Below are 11,997 nucleotides of genomic sequence, written 5' to 3' on the forward strand. Positions count from 1 at the left end.
AGTTCAGCAGCTAATTCGCCTTTTACAGAAACAACAGAGCGGATAAAAGAATAAAAGCACCTTTATTTATCGTGTATTATTTATCATCTTCAATCCGGGTCACAGATGCAGGTGTTGCTGCCAACTTTCTCAGCCCCAACTTCCCGGCAGGCGCCGCAGGACAACACTTTTTATTTAGATTCTAAATAATACATTTCTGTATAAATGATCAGATTTTTACCTGCTGTGGTATCGCTCATCTCTAGTGGAACCTGCAGATTCAGAGCCCAACTGACGCGCTGCATTATGGGATCTGTAGTTTTCGTGTTCCGCGGGACGGAACCATCGTTACGGCGGAACTGAAGTGTGCGGGCCGCGTTCCCCCCCGGAGCTGCGCCACGCTGTTCACGTTCCTCGACGGACCCGCCATGTCCCCGCCTGCCCTGCGTCGCGTCCTGTCCACGGTCGCCCGAGGAGCCGCGACGTACACGCAGGGCCAGCGGCCCGAACCCCGCGTACGCGAGTACTTCTATTACGTAGACCACCAGGGGCAGGTAGGAGCGAACAGCCCTGCTCGTTCCCTCCCCCAGAGGCGCAATAACGCGGACGGGCACTAGCGCCCCCTGGTGGGTCGCATTAAAAACCAACTCAAATGCATAACAAACGTCAGATTTATTCGTGTTATTTCATTATATAAATATACATGCATTTCCCCATTTTTTTTACTATTCTGAGAAAAAAAGTATTTCCACGGTGCGTAGTTGGGAATGGGGGGGGGGGGGTTCCCTTTTAAAGTGAATTAGACATTTTCGTACCTTTTACCAAATGTGGGAATTAACGCGTTGATTGCGATTAATTATTTCGAAAAAAAATGACCCCATTTAATCACACTTTTCTTTCCGGGCAAGGGGGAACTCTTGCACGATTTTCTGGTACACCGATTACACTGATGTACACATCAGAGCTACAAAAATGAGAAGAAAGCGCGTTGCTGGGACTGATCGGAGGCAAATTTCATTTCAAAAGACAAACTACAGATCCCACAATGCACTGCTGCAGTTGATCAGCTCCATGTGGGTCTGTCGTGTACAGGAGCAGGTTCCATGTCGACGCAGATTCGGTTTTCCTGCTCCAAAGTCCCCAAAGCGCCATGATGCGCTCAGTTTTTCCAGCAAAGGGAAGCGCTGCTCAAAAAGAACAAAACTGCACTTTATGTTGAAATTTTTGTCTGGATTATTTAAAGACAACACCGTTCTGAAAATGTACTTAAAAGTACTTAAAATGGTATTTAAAAAATATACAGTACAGGCCAAAAGTCTAGACACCTTCACATTCAACGTGTTTTCTTTATCCTCATGACCATTTACGTTGGTAGATTCTCACTGAAGGCATCAAAACTATGAATGAACACATGTGGAGTTCTGTACTTAACAAAAGTGGAGACCTGGACCTCCACAGTCACCGGACCTGAACCCAGTCCAGATGGTTTGGGGTGAGCTGGACCAACAAGTGCTAAACACCTCTGGGAACTCCTTCAAGACTGTTGGAGAAGCATTTCAGGTGACGACCTCTTGAAGCTCATCGAGAGAATGCCAAGAGTGTGCAAAGCAGTAACCAGAGCAAAGAAACTAGAATATAAACATGTTTTCACTTATTTCACCTTTTTTTTGTACAGAACTCCACATGTGTTCATTCATAGTTTTGATGCCTTCAGTGAGAATCTACCAACGTAAATGGTCATGAAGATAAAGAAAACATGTTGAATGAGAAGGTGTCCAAACTTTTGGCCTGTACTGTATATTTTTAAGTCTGCCCAATTTTATTTTAGAGATATTATTTTGGTTTCTCTGTTTGAAATGCAGTTTAAATTAATTTTTTCCAGAAATTAAAATAACAGGACTTTACAATATGTTACCTTTGTTAAATTGAAAAAAATGTTACACTTCGTTGCAAATGTTCTTGTGCGATTAATGCGATGAATATTCTTAATACCTGATGGAGTTTGTAATTGAACATGTTGTAAATGTTATGAGTGAGATGTTAAGGGGCCTTCAGTCGGTTCTGATGGGTCTCCTTGTTCTGCACAGCTGTTTTTGGACGACACAAAGGTGAAGAATTTCATCACATGTTTTAAAGGTAAATAGTTTTTTTGTAATCACACGATTAAAATTTGCTTTATTAAAACTGTATTCTAGTAAAAAGGAAAATGTCACAGTGTGAGATACCAAAAAACCTGATCAAATACCGATTTACCTAAAGCGCTTGTCGCAGAATGTCCTGAAACAAGGACATGATGTGTGTAGAGTTCTTCTAGCACCATGTCTGCATATCGACATCCTGAACAAAGATGAAAAATGGACTGTACAGCAGGCTTTGCTTGTTTTGCTTGTGGATCGTTGTGGAACTTTAACTTCTTTCTCCGTAGATCAGGAGTTCCTGGTGTTTTCTTCAGCCGACTGGCGGCCAACGCCAGCGGCCGCTACCAGCACGGACTTCCCATTCCTGTTCTCTCTGTGGCCGAGAGCGTAATTTCCTGCGCTGCGACGACCTGCCGGTCGTCTTCACGCACCTGCTCGCCGGGGCGGGGCCAGAGCGCCTGTCCTACTGCGGCGGGGGACCCAAGCTGAACGTCCCCTTCCGTCCGGAGTCGCTGTTCATCCAGCCAATCAATGGCCGGCTGTACCACCCGGGGCCTCAGAGTGGTGGTGGCATTGGGTTGGTTCGCTCCTCCCTGGCATACCAGCTTAGTGGTCACTTCCTGTATGATAATAGAATCCCCACCCACTTTACCTGGGCGGGGCAACGGCACAGATTGACTAATGAGCTTGCAAGACACTTCCTCCAATCAGAGGTCACGGCAGTTGATGTGGAAGAGACTAAATGAAATCCCGAAAATGTACTGTGAGATCTGTAGGTGTACTCCATATATTTTTGTAAATGACATATGTTGCGTATTTGTGTTGTTTAGCTGATTAAAGCACCATATTAATATATTTAATAGAGGTGTGAACCTGCACTTGTCTTACAATTTGTTTCAATTGATTAAATTCAACTATGATTATCAGTGCCTCGATCCCACACATTTTCTACAGGGACACGATGGTAGTAAGTGGGGTTTGAACCTGGGTCTTCTGGTTCATAGGCGAGTGTGTTACCTGCTAGGCTACTAGCACCCTGCAGAACACCCTACAATAGAAAAAGGCAAAAGAAAAGCAGAAAAAGCCAAAGAACGGCCGATACAGACGTCCGCGGCGTCAGGTGAGCACGGGACTGAACACAGACCGTTTTTGGAACAAAAATGTAAAGCCGCTTTCAGACCGACGCTGCAGCTCAGATCAGGCACCACGTTCACTACCGGCGCGACTTTTTAAACAAGAATCACCAGCCGACGCCCATTATGATGGAATCGATTATGTTCTGCACTGCGTCCATGCAGAATCGCTTATGTTTGCATCGCAATGCATCAATTATACGATTTCCTGAGTGTCTCCAGGGGGGGACTGTCCCTGCAAATTGTAAGTCGCTCTGGATAAGTCACTCTGGTCTGGTAAATGCTGTAAATGTAAATGCCCAGGGCAAAAATACACATTTAAAATGTCCTGTGATAAAGAGATTTCTAATCTCAATGGGACTGTTCATGTTAAATAAATGTTAAAAAAAATTATAACCATTATTATAAATCACACCTCGAAGGCCGTAGAATTTTCCTTTTGAAATACCCAGTCACACACCATCCACCCACACACTCCTGGCTTGATTTACAGTTGCTAGGTGCATCCATTTAGATGGTAGAAGGAAACTGGAGGAAAGAGCATGAGAGCTGCACACACACACACACACACACACTCACACACACACAAATCCGGCCGGATTCAAACTCGTGACCTCTGGGGGTGTAAAGCCATGGTGGTATGGCTCGCGTTACAAGGTTAATAATGTATTCAAGATTCAAGATTGGTTTATTGTTAGTAAGACAATATACACAGTATACCGTGTATTGAAATAACGGTTCACACAGACCCCCATTAAACTAAAACTAAAGCTTAAATACTGTACAGTATTTAGGTCATATGGGTATGTAGGTTAACTTTCCTTTTTCTGTTGCATCCGTACCTAATAAAACAATAAGTTAGATGAAATATGTCCAGAAGGAGACGGTGAGTGTGTAGAATCGGGGTAAAGGGCGCCGTGCGGCCAGGCCAGGCGGGCGGGGGGGCGAGAGGGGCGGGGCGGACGAGAGGGGCGGGGCGCCGCTGCTCCAGGACCGAACATGGCCGCGCCCGTCCGTGATGCACGTGACCTCGCCGAGCTCTCGCTGCGCTCTCGCATGCCGCCGCTGCTGACGGACCTGTACCAGTTCACATGGCGTACGCCTACTGGCGCGCCGGCCGCCACGACGAGCCCGCCGCCTTCGAGATGTTCTTCCGCCAGGCGCCGTTCGGCGGCGGCTTCTCGCTGTTCGCGGGGCTCAGCGACTGCCTGCTGTTCCTGCGGAACTTCCGGCTGACGGAGGACGGTGAGTGCGCATGCGCGGAGCCGCCATCTTGGGAGGGGCAGGCGCCCCTTTTACAGGGCCAAGGTGGAATAGGGAATTATTTATTGTCTTGGTTCTTCAGACGTGTATTTACGACCGAGCCGCGAATAAATTTATTTTTTATGTTCAAAATGTAATCTGCTTATAGCTATTTTTTTCATTCGAAATAAACCAAAACTAAACTACTGCTACATGCAGAACACTGCAAATACAAAGACCACTAAAAATGTCAGCAATGTTCACTGAAAGACACTGGCAGTCTTCATAATTACAATCATAATTCATATACACATTTATCCAACGCAACAGGCAGTTGTATGGATTTGTAGAGAATTATAGACAATGAGCTGTGCAAGGAAATTATTTTTTATATTTAACATGAAAGATGAACATCTAGTTACTTGGGAAAACTAGATAGCCCAGGTTTTTATACATTTGTTAGGAACTGCAACATTTACCGGTTTTCAGAACAGTACTATCCTGTGGGATGGGGGTGAGAAGACTGATGCTCTTGTCTGTGACAATAACGTTATTTTGAACACAAAATTTCGTAACATACCAGATGATACAATAAAATCGTATGAAATGTTATGCCTTGATCCTTCGTTATAACAGCTGGGGCAGTGGTGGCCTGGCGGTTAAGGAAGCGGCCCGGAATCAGAAGGTTGCTGGTTCGAATCCCGATCCGCCAAGGTGCCACTGAGGTGCCACCGAGCAAGGCACCGTCCCCACACACTGCTCCCCGGGCGCCTGTCATGGCCGCCCACTGCTCACTCAGGGTGATGGTTAAATGCAGAGGACACATTTCACTGTGTGCACCGTGTGCTGTGCTGCTGTATCACATGTGACAATCACTTCACTTTGTCATTTTTATAGCTGTACGTGGCGTAAATGTTTGCTCGTACCGTCAGAGAAGCGTGGTTGAATGAGCTTGGAACCCCGTCCAGATATGGCAGCAGTATTGCAGCATGAGAGGCTGAATGGGACATCAACTGTTTATATCTATACCTTCTGACCAGGATCTAGAACTACAGCACCCTTCAGGTCCAGTTTTAATTTGTATGTATTTGTGTGTGTGTGGTGTGTGTGTGGTGTGTAGATGTTGCATATCTCCAGTCGGTTCTTCCCCAGGACACTGACCCCGCCTTCTTCTCCTTCCTGACTGGCCTGGACTGCTCTGCTGTCTCCATTGCATCAGTCCCAGAGGGCACGGCTATGTTTGGCAAGGTGGGAGGTCAAAAGGTCACAAAAACACGCCCTTTCCCCACCTGTGTGTGAGTGTCTGTGTGCGGGTGTGTGTTTAGGTCCCTCTGCTGGAGGTGTCTGGTCCACTCGCTGTTGTCCAGCTTCTTGAGACAAGCCTGTTGTGCATGGTCAACTACGCCAGGTAAATATGACACACAACTCACACACAAACATGCAGCACGTAAAGCGTATTTTATTTTCAGCCTGGTGTGCAGCAACGCTGCCAGATTCCGACTGGCTGCTGGACCTGCGGTGAAGCTGATGGAGCTCGGCCTGAGGCGGGCGCAGGGTCCAGACGGGGGTCTCAGCGCCTCCCGATACACGCACATCGGAGGTCATTACTCAGCGCCTCTCGACCGTGCTCTTTTATACAACACGAGTAAACCTCCGTCCCTCCGTCTCAGGGTTCGATTTGACCTCAAATGTTTTGGCCGGGCGTCTGTTTGGGGTTCCTGTGGCTGGCACCATGGCGCACTCTTACATCACTTCCTTCTCCAGCCTGGAGGAGGTGTGTCCCGGGTGAGTCCGACTCCACCCGGAACCATGCGTACCAGACTCGTGCCTGTAGGGGAAGCTGACGGGACGTGTCGGTGTGCGTTTAGACACTGATGCCCTGCAGCGGCGGTGACCCTGTTGACCTGGTGTCCCTCGCGGTGGGCTGGCTGAGGCGTGTGCGCCAGCTTTTAGGGGCGGAGTCTGGTGGCATCCGTCAGGGGGAGTTTGCTGCTTTTCTGTCCTATGGCATCGCTTACCCACAGAACTTCCTGCCGGTGATCGACAGCTACAGCGTCCAGTGGTAAGTGTTTCTTATTTATGGTCGTGGTCTTCGTTTACTCATCTGGAGACCTTTCTTGCATCTTGGACAGGGTCGTGTGACACTGACTCGTGTGTGTGTGTGTGTGTGTGTGTGTGTGTTAGCAGTGGGCTGCCATGCTTCTGCGCCGTGGCTCTGGCGCTGTGTGAGCTGGGCTATCGGCCGGTTGGTATTCGGCTGGACAGCGGGGACCTCTGCAGGCAGTCAGTGGAAGTGCGTGGGGTTTTCAGGCGGTGCAGTGACCAGTGAGTGACCGCTTATTTCGGCCGTTTTATTAACGCACCGCATGTGCACTTGTGCACTTTTAATAGTTTTGTCTGTACAGAGCTGCCCTGTGTCTTTACACTGTGATGAAGATTTAAAGTGATTAATACTGTGTGTGTGTGTGTGTGTGTGTGTGTGTAGTTTCAATTTTCCTGAGTTCCAGTCTCTCATCATTGTTGGCTCCAATGGCGTTTCAGAGGGGAGTCTCGCTGAGCTCAGACAGAAGGTCAGAGTCCACCCCTCACCCATTTCTAACACCCTTTGACCCTTAGGCACCATGGCAGTATGCAAAACAGTGTAATTAAAAAGCCAAACTGCTGCCCAGTAGATGGGCGTGCACAGAACAAGCTCCTTTCCTCTCTCGCTTCCCACCGTTCTCTACACTCTGGTATAAACAGGGTATGTCAGTGGACATCAGTGGACACCAACCCTGGCATTCAGCATTTTGTGCACGTTCTAGTACTTGATTTTGTTGGAGATTTGGTCGTGTGATTGAGATTTCTCTGTTTATTGAAACTCATTGTCACAGGTCTGAACAGTGGGTGTGGCTTAAGGACTTTATGGTAGGTAGAACTGGGTTCCAACACACAAGTGAGGGGGAAAAACTGCTTCCCAAGTTCAGCTTTTAATTAAAGGTCCCCTGACATGAGATGATTTAACATTAATACGAGTTCCCCAGCCTGTCTGTGGTCCTGCAGTGGTGTTAAGAGTGCTTTGGCCAAAGGGGGAAGGTTACCTCCCATTTCTCATGGTTTTATTGCCCAGAGAATTTCCCACCCCTCCCCTACTGTACCGTACCAGTTTATAAAGCACTTTAACACAACAAAGGAGCTGACCAAAGTGCTGTACATAAAAAAAAAAAAAATCACCTCCGAGCTTGTCATGTGACCGCAGAACAGACAGTAGTCTCTGGTCTGAAGACCCGAGAGAACGGGTGGAGTGTAGGAACGGAGCTAAGACGTTCAGTGATTTAAACACTAATAAGAAAAACTAGTGAGAAAACGTGCAGTTGCATTTTGTACCAATTGTAGGCGAGCTAGAGATGTCTGGCTGATCAGAAGTCAAGGCGGGACGTACTGAAACCGTGAATCACTGTTTCCAGATTTCGTTTGGAAAGGACTGGCTTGAGTTTGGTGAATAAAAGCACAATTTTACAATATTGTTCACCGGTGCATTCAGAGTGGAGTCCGTCTTAACTCCTGATATGAAATCAATGATTTTACACAAGGGGCTAGAGAAGCGAGGTCAATACGGGGGGTCACCACCACCAAAAAGCATACATTCCGTCTCACGCTCACTCAGGCCCCCTAAAACACTTCAGACACAGTATTAGGGGGCCGATATAAAAGCAAAAAAAAATCTCATGTCAGGGGACCTTTAAACCGATCTTCTTTTCTGCAACACATCCATAAATACAAAGAAGATACCATTGTGTGTGTCTGTCAGGAGAACGAGATCAACGTGATGGGGGTCGGGACTCACCTCGTGACCTGCAGTCGCCAGCCTTCGCTGGGCTGCGTGTATAAGGTGCGTGGAGTTCCGTAGCTGCTGCGGAAGTAGGGAAAGAGGCTTTATTGACAGTGTTTCTGGCTGAACCAGTTTAGCTGTTTCTCCTCAGCTGGTGGAGATCAGCGGTCAACCCCGAATGAAGCTGACCGAGGACCCCAAGAAAAGCACCCTGCCCGGCAGGAAAGCAGTGTACAGACTGATGGACTCGGACGGTGAGTGTTTGGGGTAAGGACGGGTACACATGTCTTCTCTTCAGGTGGTAGTAGTCTAGTGGGTATGAACCAGAAGACCCACTTACTACCATCGTGTCCCTAAACAAGACACACTGGATAATGTAAATGTCTGTGCTGTAAATGTAAATGTCTTCACTCAGACAGACATTTCACAAATATTAAAATAGAAGTTGTCTTTATTATAATTACCAAGGGCCGTGGTGGGGCATCAGCCAATCACACAGACCCTGTGGGACGAGATGGAAATTTACAGAGAGAAAAGCAGGAATGTGTGTGTGTGTGTGTGTAAAAGCAGTGGGAAAAACATTTATTATTATTATCAGTATTTTTATCACACACAGAATATGAAGTTATTTTCCATAACTGATTCTTTCCTGTTTGTGTAGGTCGGCCATTTTTGGATCTGTTATGCTTGTCAGGAGAGCCGGAGCCTAAGAAGGGCGTGTCACTGCGGTGTCACCCGCTAGGACAGGAGCCACCATTGTGCGTCACACCTGCTCAGGTGATGAATCTCCAGCAGAAGGTCTTCATTAATGGACAGGTGAACAGACTCCTCCTCCTTGTCTCCTCCTACTCCTGTGTGTCTGTGGACTGCTGATGTTATAGGAATGTGTGTGTGTGTGTGTGTGTGTGTAGATTATATGTCCCCTCAGTTCATTGGGGGAGAGCAGAGCCAGAGCCCAGACCTCCATCAATGCGCTACACCCCCAATACACACGGCTGGAGCAGCCGGACAAGTACCCGGTGTGTACTGCGCATACACACACACTTTTACACTGTTTTACACAAACACACCATCTGTAACATTTCGTCACTTTTGTTTTTACAGGTTGCCATTTCTGAGAAGCTCCACCAACTATTCTGTGACCTCAAAACAGGAAGCGTCAGCCCCGTCCTGTTGCCTTGCTGAGAACTTGTCACCCAGACGTGGTTTTGGGAAATATCACTAATGACAAGTCGACTTATCATTGATAAGCGTGACTTATCAATGCCTTAATGGCTGAATGACGTATTAACCTCATTTTTTGATACCTCAAACATTGTACAGGCTGCTGCAGATGCTGCTGAAGAATTCTAAACTAATAAAGGAATTTTTGAACGTGCTCTGTGGCTGTACAAATTCATTTGGGGAACACCACACCCCAAATGGGAATATAAAAAGACTGTAAACCAGTACGTGTGATGTCACACTGATGACAGCACCTCCCCCCGGTGGGCTCACGCTCCTCCTGTCGAGCCGCTCCGCTCGGTCCACGTCCAGCACCGTGAAGGGCGTCTGCTTCTCGCCGAAGGCGCAGGGGAAGGCGCCGGCCGACGCCACCAGGGCGTAGCTCTGCTTCGGCCGAGGGTTCGGGCAGAACAGGTACTCGTATAAACCCGCGGCCAGGACTCCGCCCATCACCGGGCCCACCCAGTACACCTGAGGTAGGTAAAATGTATTCAGGTGGATTAAAAACGCCGGCAGGCACCGCCACTTCCAGCACCATGTACAAAGTTTTCACGGGTCATCACTTTTAGCACGTTTTGTTATGTTACAGCCTTGTTCCAAAATGGAATAAATTCCTTTTATTCCCTCAGAATTGCCCAAATTTTCTCGTGGTCCTTCAGGTTCCATTTGGCAAACTCCATGTGCCTTTTTACCAGGGAGAGGCTTCCGTCTGGCCACTCTACCGTACGGGACTGATTGGTGGTTGCTGCAGAGAGTTGTCCTTCTAGAAGCTTCTCCTCTGGAGCTCTGACAGAGTGACCATCAAATCTAAAGGCCCTTCTTCAATGATCGGCCAGTGTAGGTGGCCGGCCAGCTCTAGGAAGAGTGCAGAACCATCTCAAGGATGATCAGGGGAAACGGTGTGGGGGGGGGGCACCTGAGCTCAATTCGGAATGTCACTTTGTACATGTAACAAAGTGTAGTTTTTTGTTTTTAATAAATTTGCCAAAACCTCGTGTTCACGTTGTGTTTATGGGGTGTTGTGTGTAAAAATGAATTTAATCCATGTTGGAATTAGGCTGTAACATAACAAAATACTGCGATGCCATGAGTGCTGGGTGCACTGTACATGTGTCGTGCTTTCAAGGTTTTTATTAATCCTTGAAATCTTGAAAAATCTCGAAATGATGCTGACATGACATGGACACATGTGACAGTGAGGGCGCTCATACCCAGTGGTTTTCCCAGATGGACATGACCAGTGCAGGTCCAAAGGATCGTGCGGGATTCATACTGGCTCCAGTGAAAGGGATCTGGCAGAAGGAGACAGGAAATGATAGTGGCAGAAGTTTATTTCCAACGCGCAGACGTACAGCCAGCCAGCTGACGGACCCGCGCCGAACTTCATCCGATTTACCCGCCGGTGTTGCGTCGTCTTTCTCTTTGCACGTGGTCCAATTGTAAACCGAATTCAAATTAAAATGGACTTAACGCTTGTCTTAAATGTTGCTGTCCCAGCCAGGACCTTGAGTCCGGTCCTACGTATTTACTTTACTTTACTTTACTTTACTCAGCAGAAGCTTTTATCAGAAGCGACTTACAAGAGGAAGATTTAAGGGGTCTAAGTGCTTTAAGATTAATGAGTGAGTATCGCCGGAGGTGCTCAGAAACATGCATATGTGCTTATAGTGCTCAATATATATAAAGATTTCTCACATTTTTTGTGCTCCGTCTGAGTTTAAGTGACTGTGATCATAAATTGTTTCTTTGGCTGTGGAAGTCTGGTAGACAGCTACAACCGAGCTCCTGTAAATCACTGGCTGACCTTTAACCTTCTCTGTGTTGTCCAACACACCTGCAGGTCCCTGTGTGTGAGTTCATGGAAGTTTACTGTGTGAAAAGTCAGACTTTGTATAGGCCCGCCAAGGGTGGAATATTTTAAGCACAAATATTCAATTGTCAATTCAATATTCAATCTGAGCATGTAATTGATATTACATTTTGCACTTCAATGTGCAAAGTGCTGAGGTAATCCCTAGTTAATTTCAAATTTTTTTGAATAAAAAATAGAATTCACTGAATTGCATTCACATTTATTCAGATGGCAATTCAATGTCCAAAGGGCTGATGCAATCTTTATAAATGTAAAATATTAAAGTAATAAATAGAATAAGAAATCACTGAATTGCTAACCAATTTGCAAATTTTTTTACAACTAAGGATTGCATCAGCCCTTTGGACATTGAATTTCCAGTTGCAAAATGTAATATCAAATCTCATGATCTGATTGAATATTGAGTGCCAATGAATTTCCGTTTGAATGTGAGTGTGAGACTGCAGATCCGCCGTCCACGGTGCTTTTTGTGTGTGTTCTGCCTCTTTGTTGCCAAATGTGTTGTGGAGGTGTTTAGAAGCGGATATCCAACTTCCTTAGAAACAACCCTAGCAACAAGAAAGCAAGAAGAAAAAAACACCTAAGAGGCAGGAATGG

General features: G+C 46.7%; 2 protein-coding genes and 1 pseudogene across 2 annotated transcripts; 2 read left to right on the top strand and 1 right to left on the bottom strand.

Annotated features, from left to right (window-relative positions):
* Positions 1-374: 374 nt before the first annotated feature.
* LOC114781163 (UPF0598 protein C8orf82 homolog) lies at positions 375-3,040 on the top strand (annotated as a pseudogene).
* A 1,257-nt stretch (positions 3,041-4,297) lies between these two features.
* LOC114781142 (nicotinate phosphoribosyltransferase-like) lies at positions 4,298-9,681 on the top strand. The gene is given in 14 exon segments (XM_028967857.1): positions 4,298-4,337; positions 4,340-4,495; positions 5,613-5,740; positions 5,818-5,900; positions 5,962-6,092; positions 6,163-6,266; positions 6,361-6,554; positions 6,677-6,817; positions 6,978-7,062; positions 8,283-8,363; positions 8,455-8,557; positions 8,965-9,119; positions 9,215-9,322; positions 9,408-9,681. Coding segments are annotated over 14 exon segments (1,581 nt in total). The 5' UTR covers positions 4,298-4,306; the 3' UTR covers positions 9,489-9,681.
* LOC114781176 (aquaporin-4-like) lies at positions 9,612-10,836 on the bottom strand. Its single transcript, XM_028967904.1, has 3 exons — positions 10,739-10,836; positions 9,801-9,998; positions 9,612-9,689 (listed from the first exon to the last, which is right to left on the bottom strand). The coding sequence occupies exons 1-3, from the start codon at positions 10,796-10,798 to the stop codon at positions 9,612-9,614; spliced, it is 336 nt and encodes a 111-aa protein (XP_028823737.1). The 5' UTR covers positions 10,799-10,836.
* Positions 10,837-11,997: the final 1,161 nt, after the last annotated feature.

This window comes from Denticeps clupeoides, unplaced genomic scaffold, assembly GCF_900700375.1.
Source record: "Denticeps clupeoides unplaced genomic scaffold, fDenClu1.1, whole genome shotgun sequence".
In the NCBI taxonomy this organism is placed as follows: Eukaryota; Metazoa; Chordata; class Actinopteri; order Clupeiformes; family Denticipitidae; genus Denticeps; species Denticeps clupeoides.

What these genes read in the sequence shown, in the direction of transcription:
- LOC114781176 (XM_028967904.1), bottom strand. Translation starts at nt 10,798, where the DNA reads ATGAATCCCGCACGATCCTTTGGACCTGCACTGGTCATGTCCATCTGG. An exon ending in CCATCTGGGAAAACCACTGG is followed by an intron (nt 9,999 to 10,738) that starts GTATGAGCGCCC and finishes TACCTACCTCAG; the next exon opens with GTGTACTGGGTGGGCCCGGT. An exon ending in AGCGGCTCGACAGGAGGAGC is followed by an intron (nt 9,690 to 9,800) that starts GTGAGCCCACCG and finishes GAATTTGTACAG; the next exon opens with CCACAGAGCACGTTCAAAAA.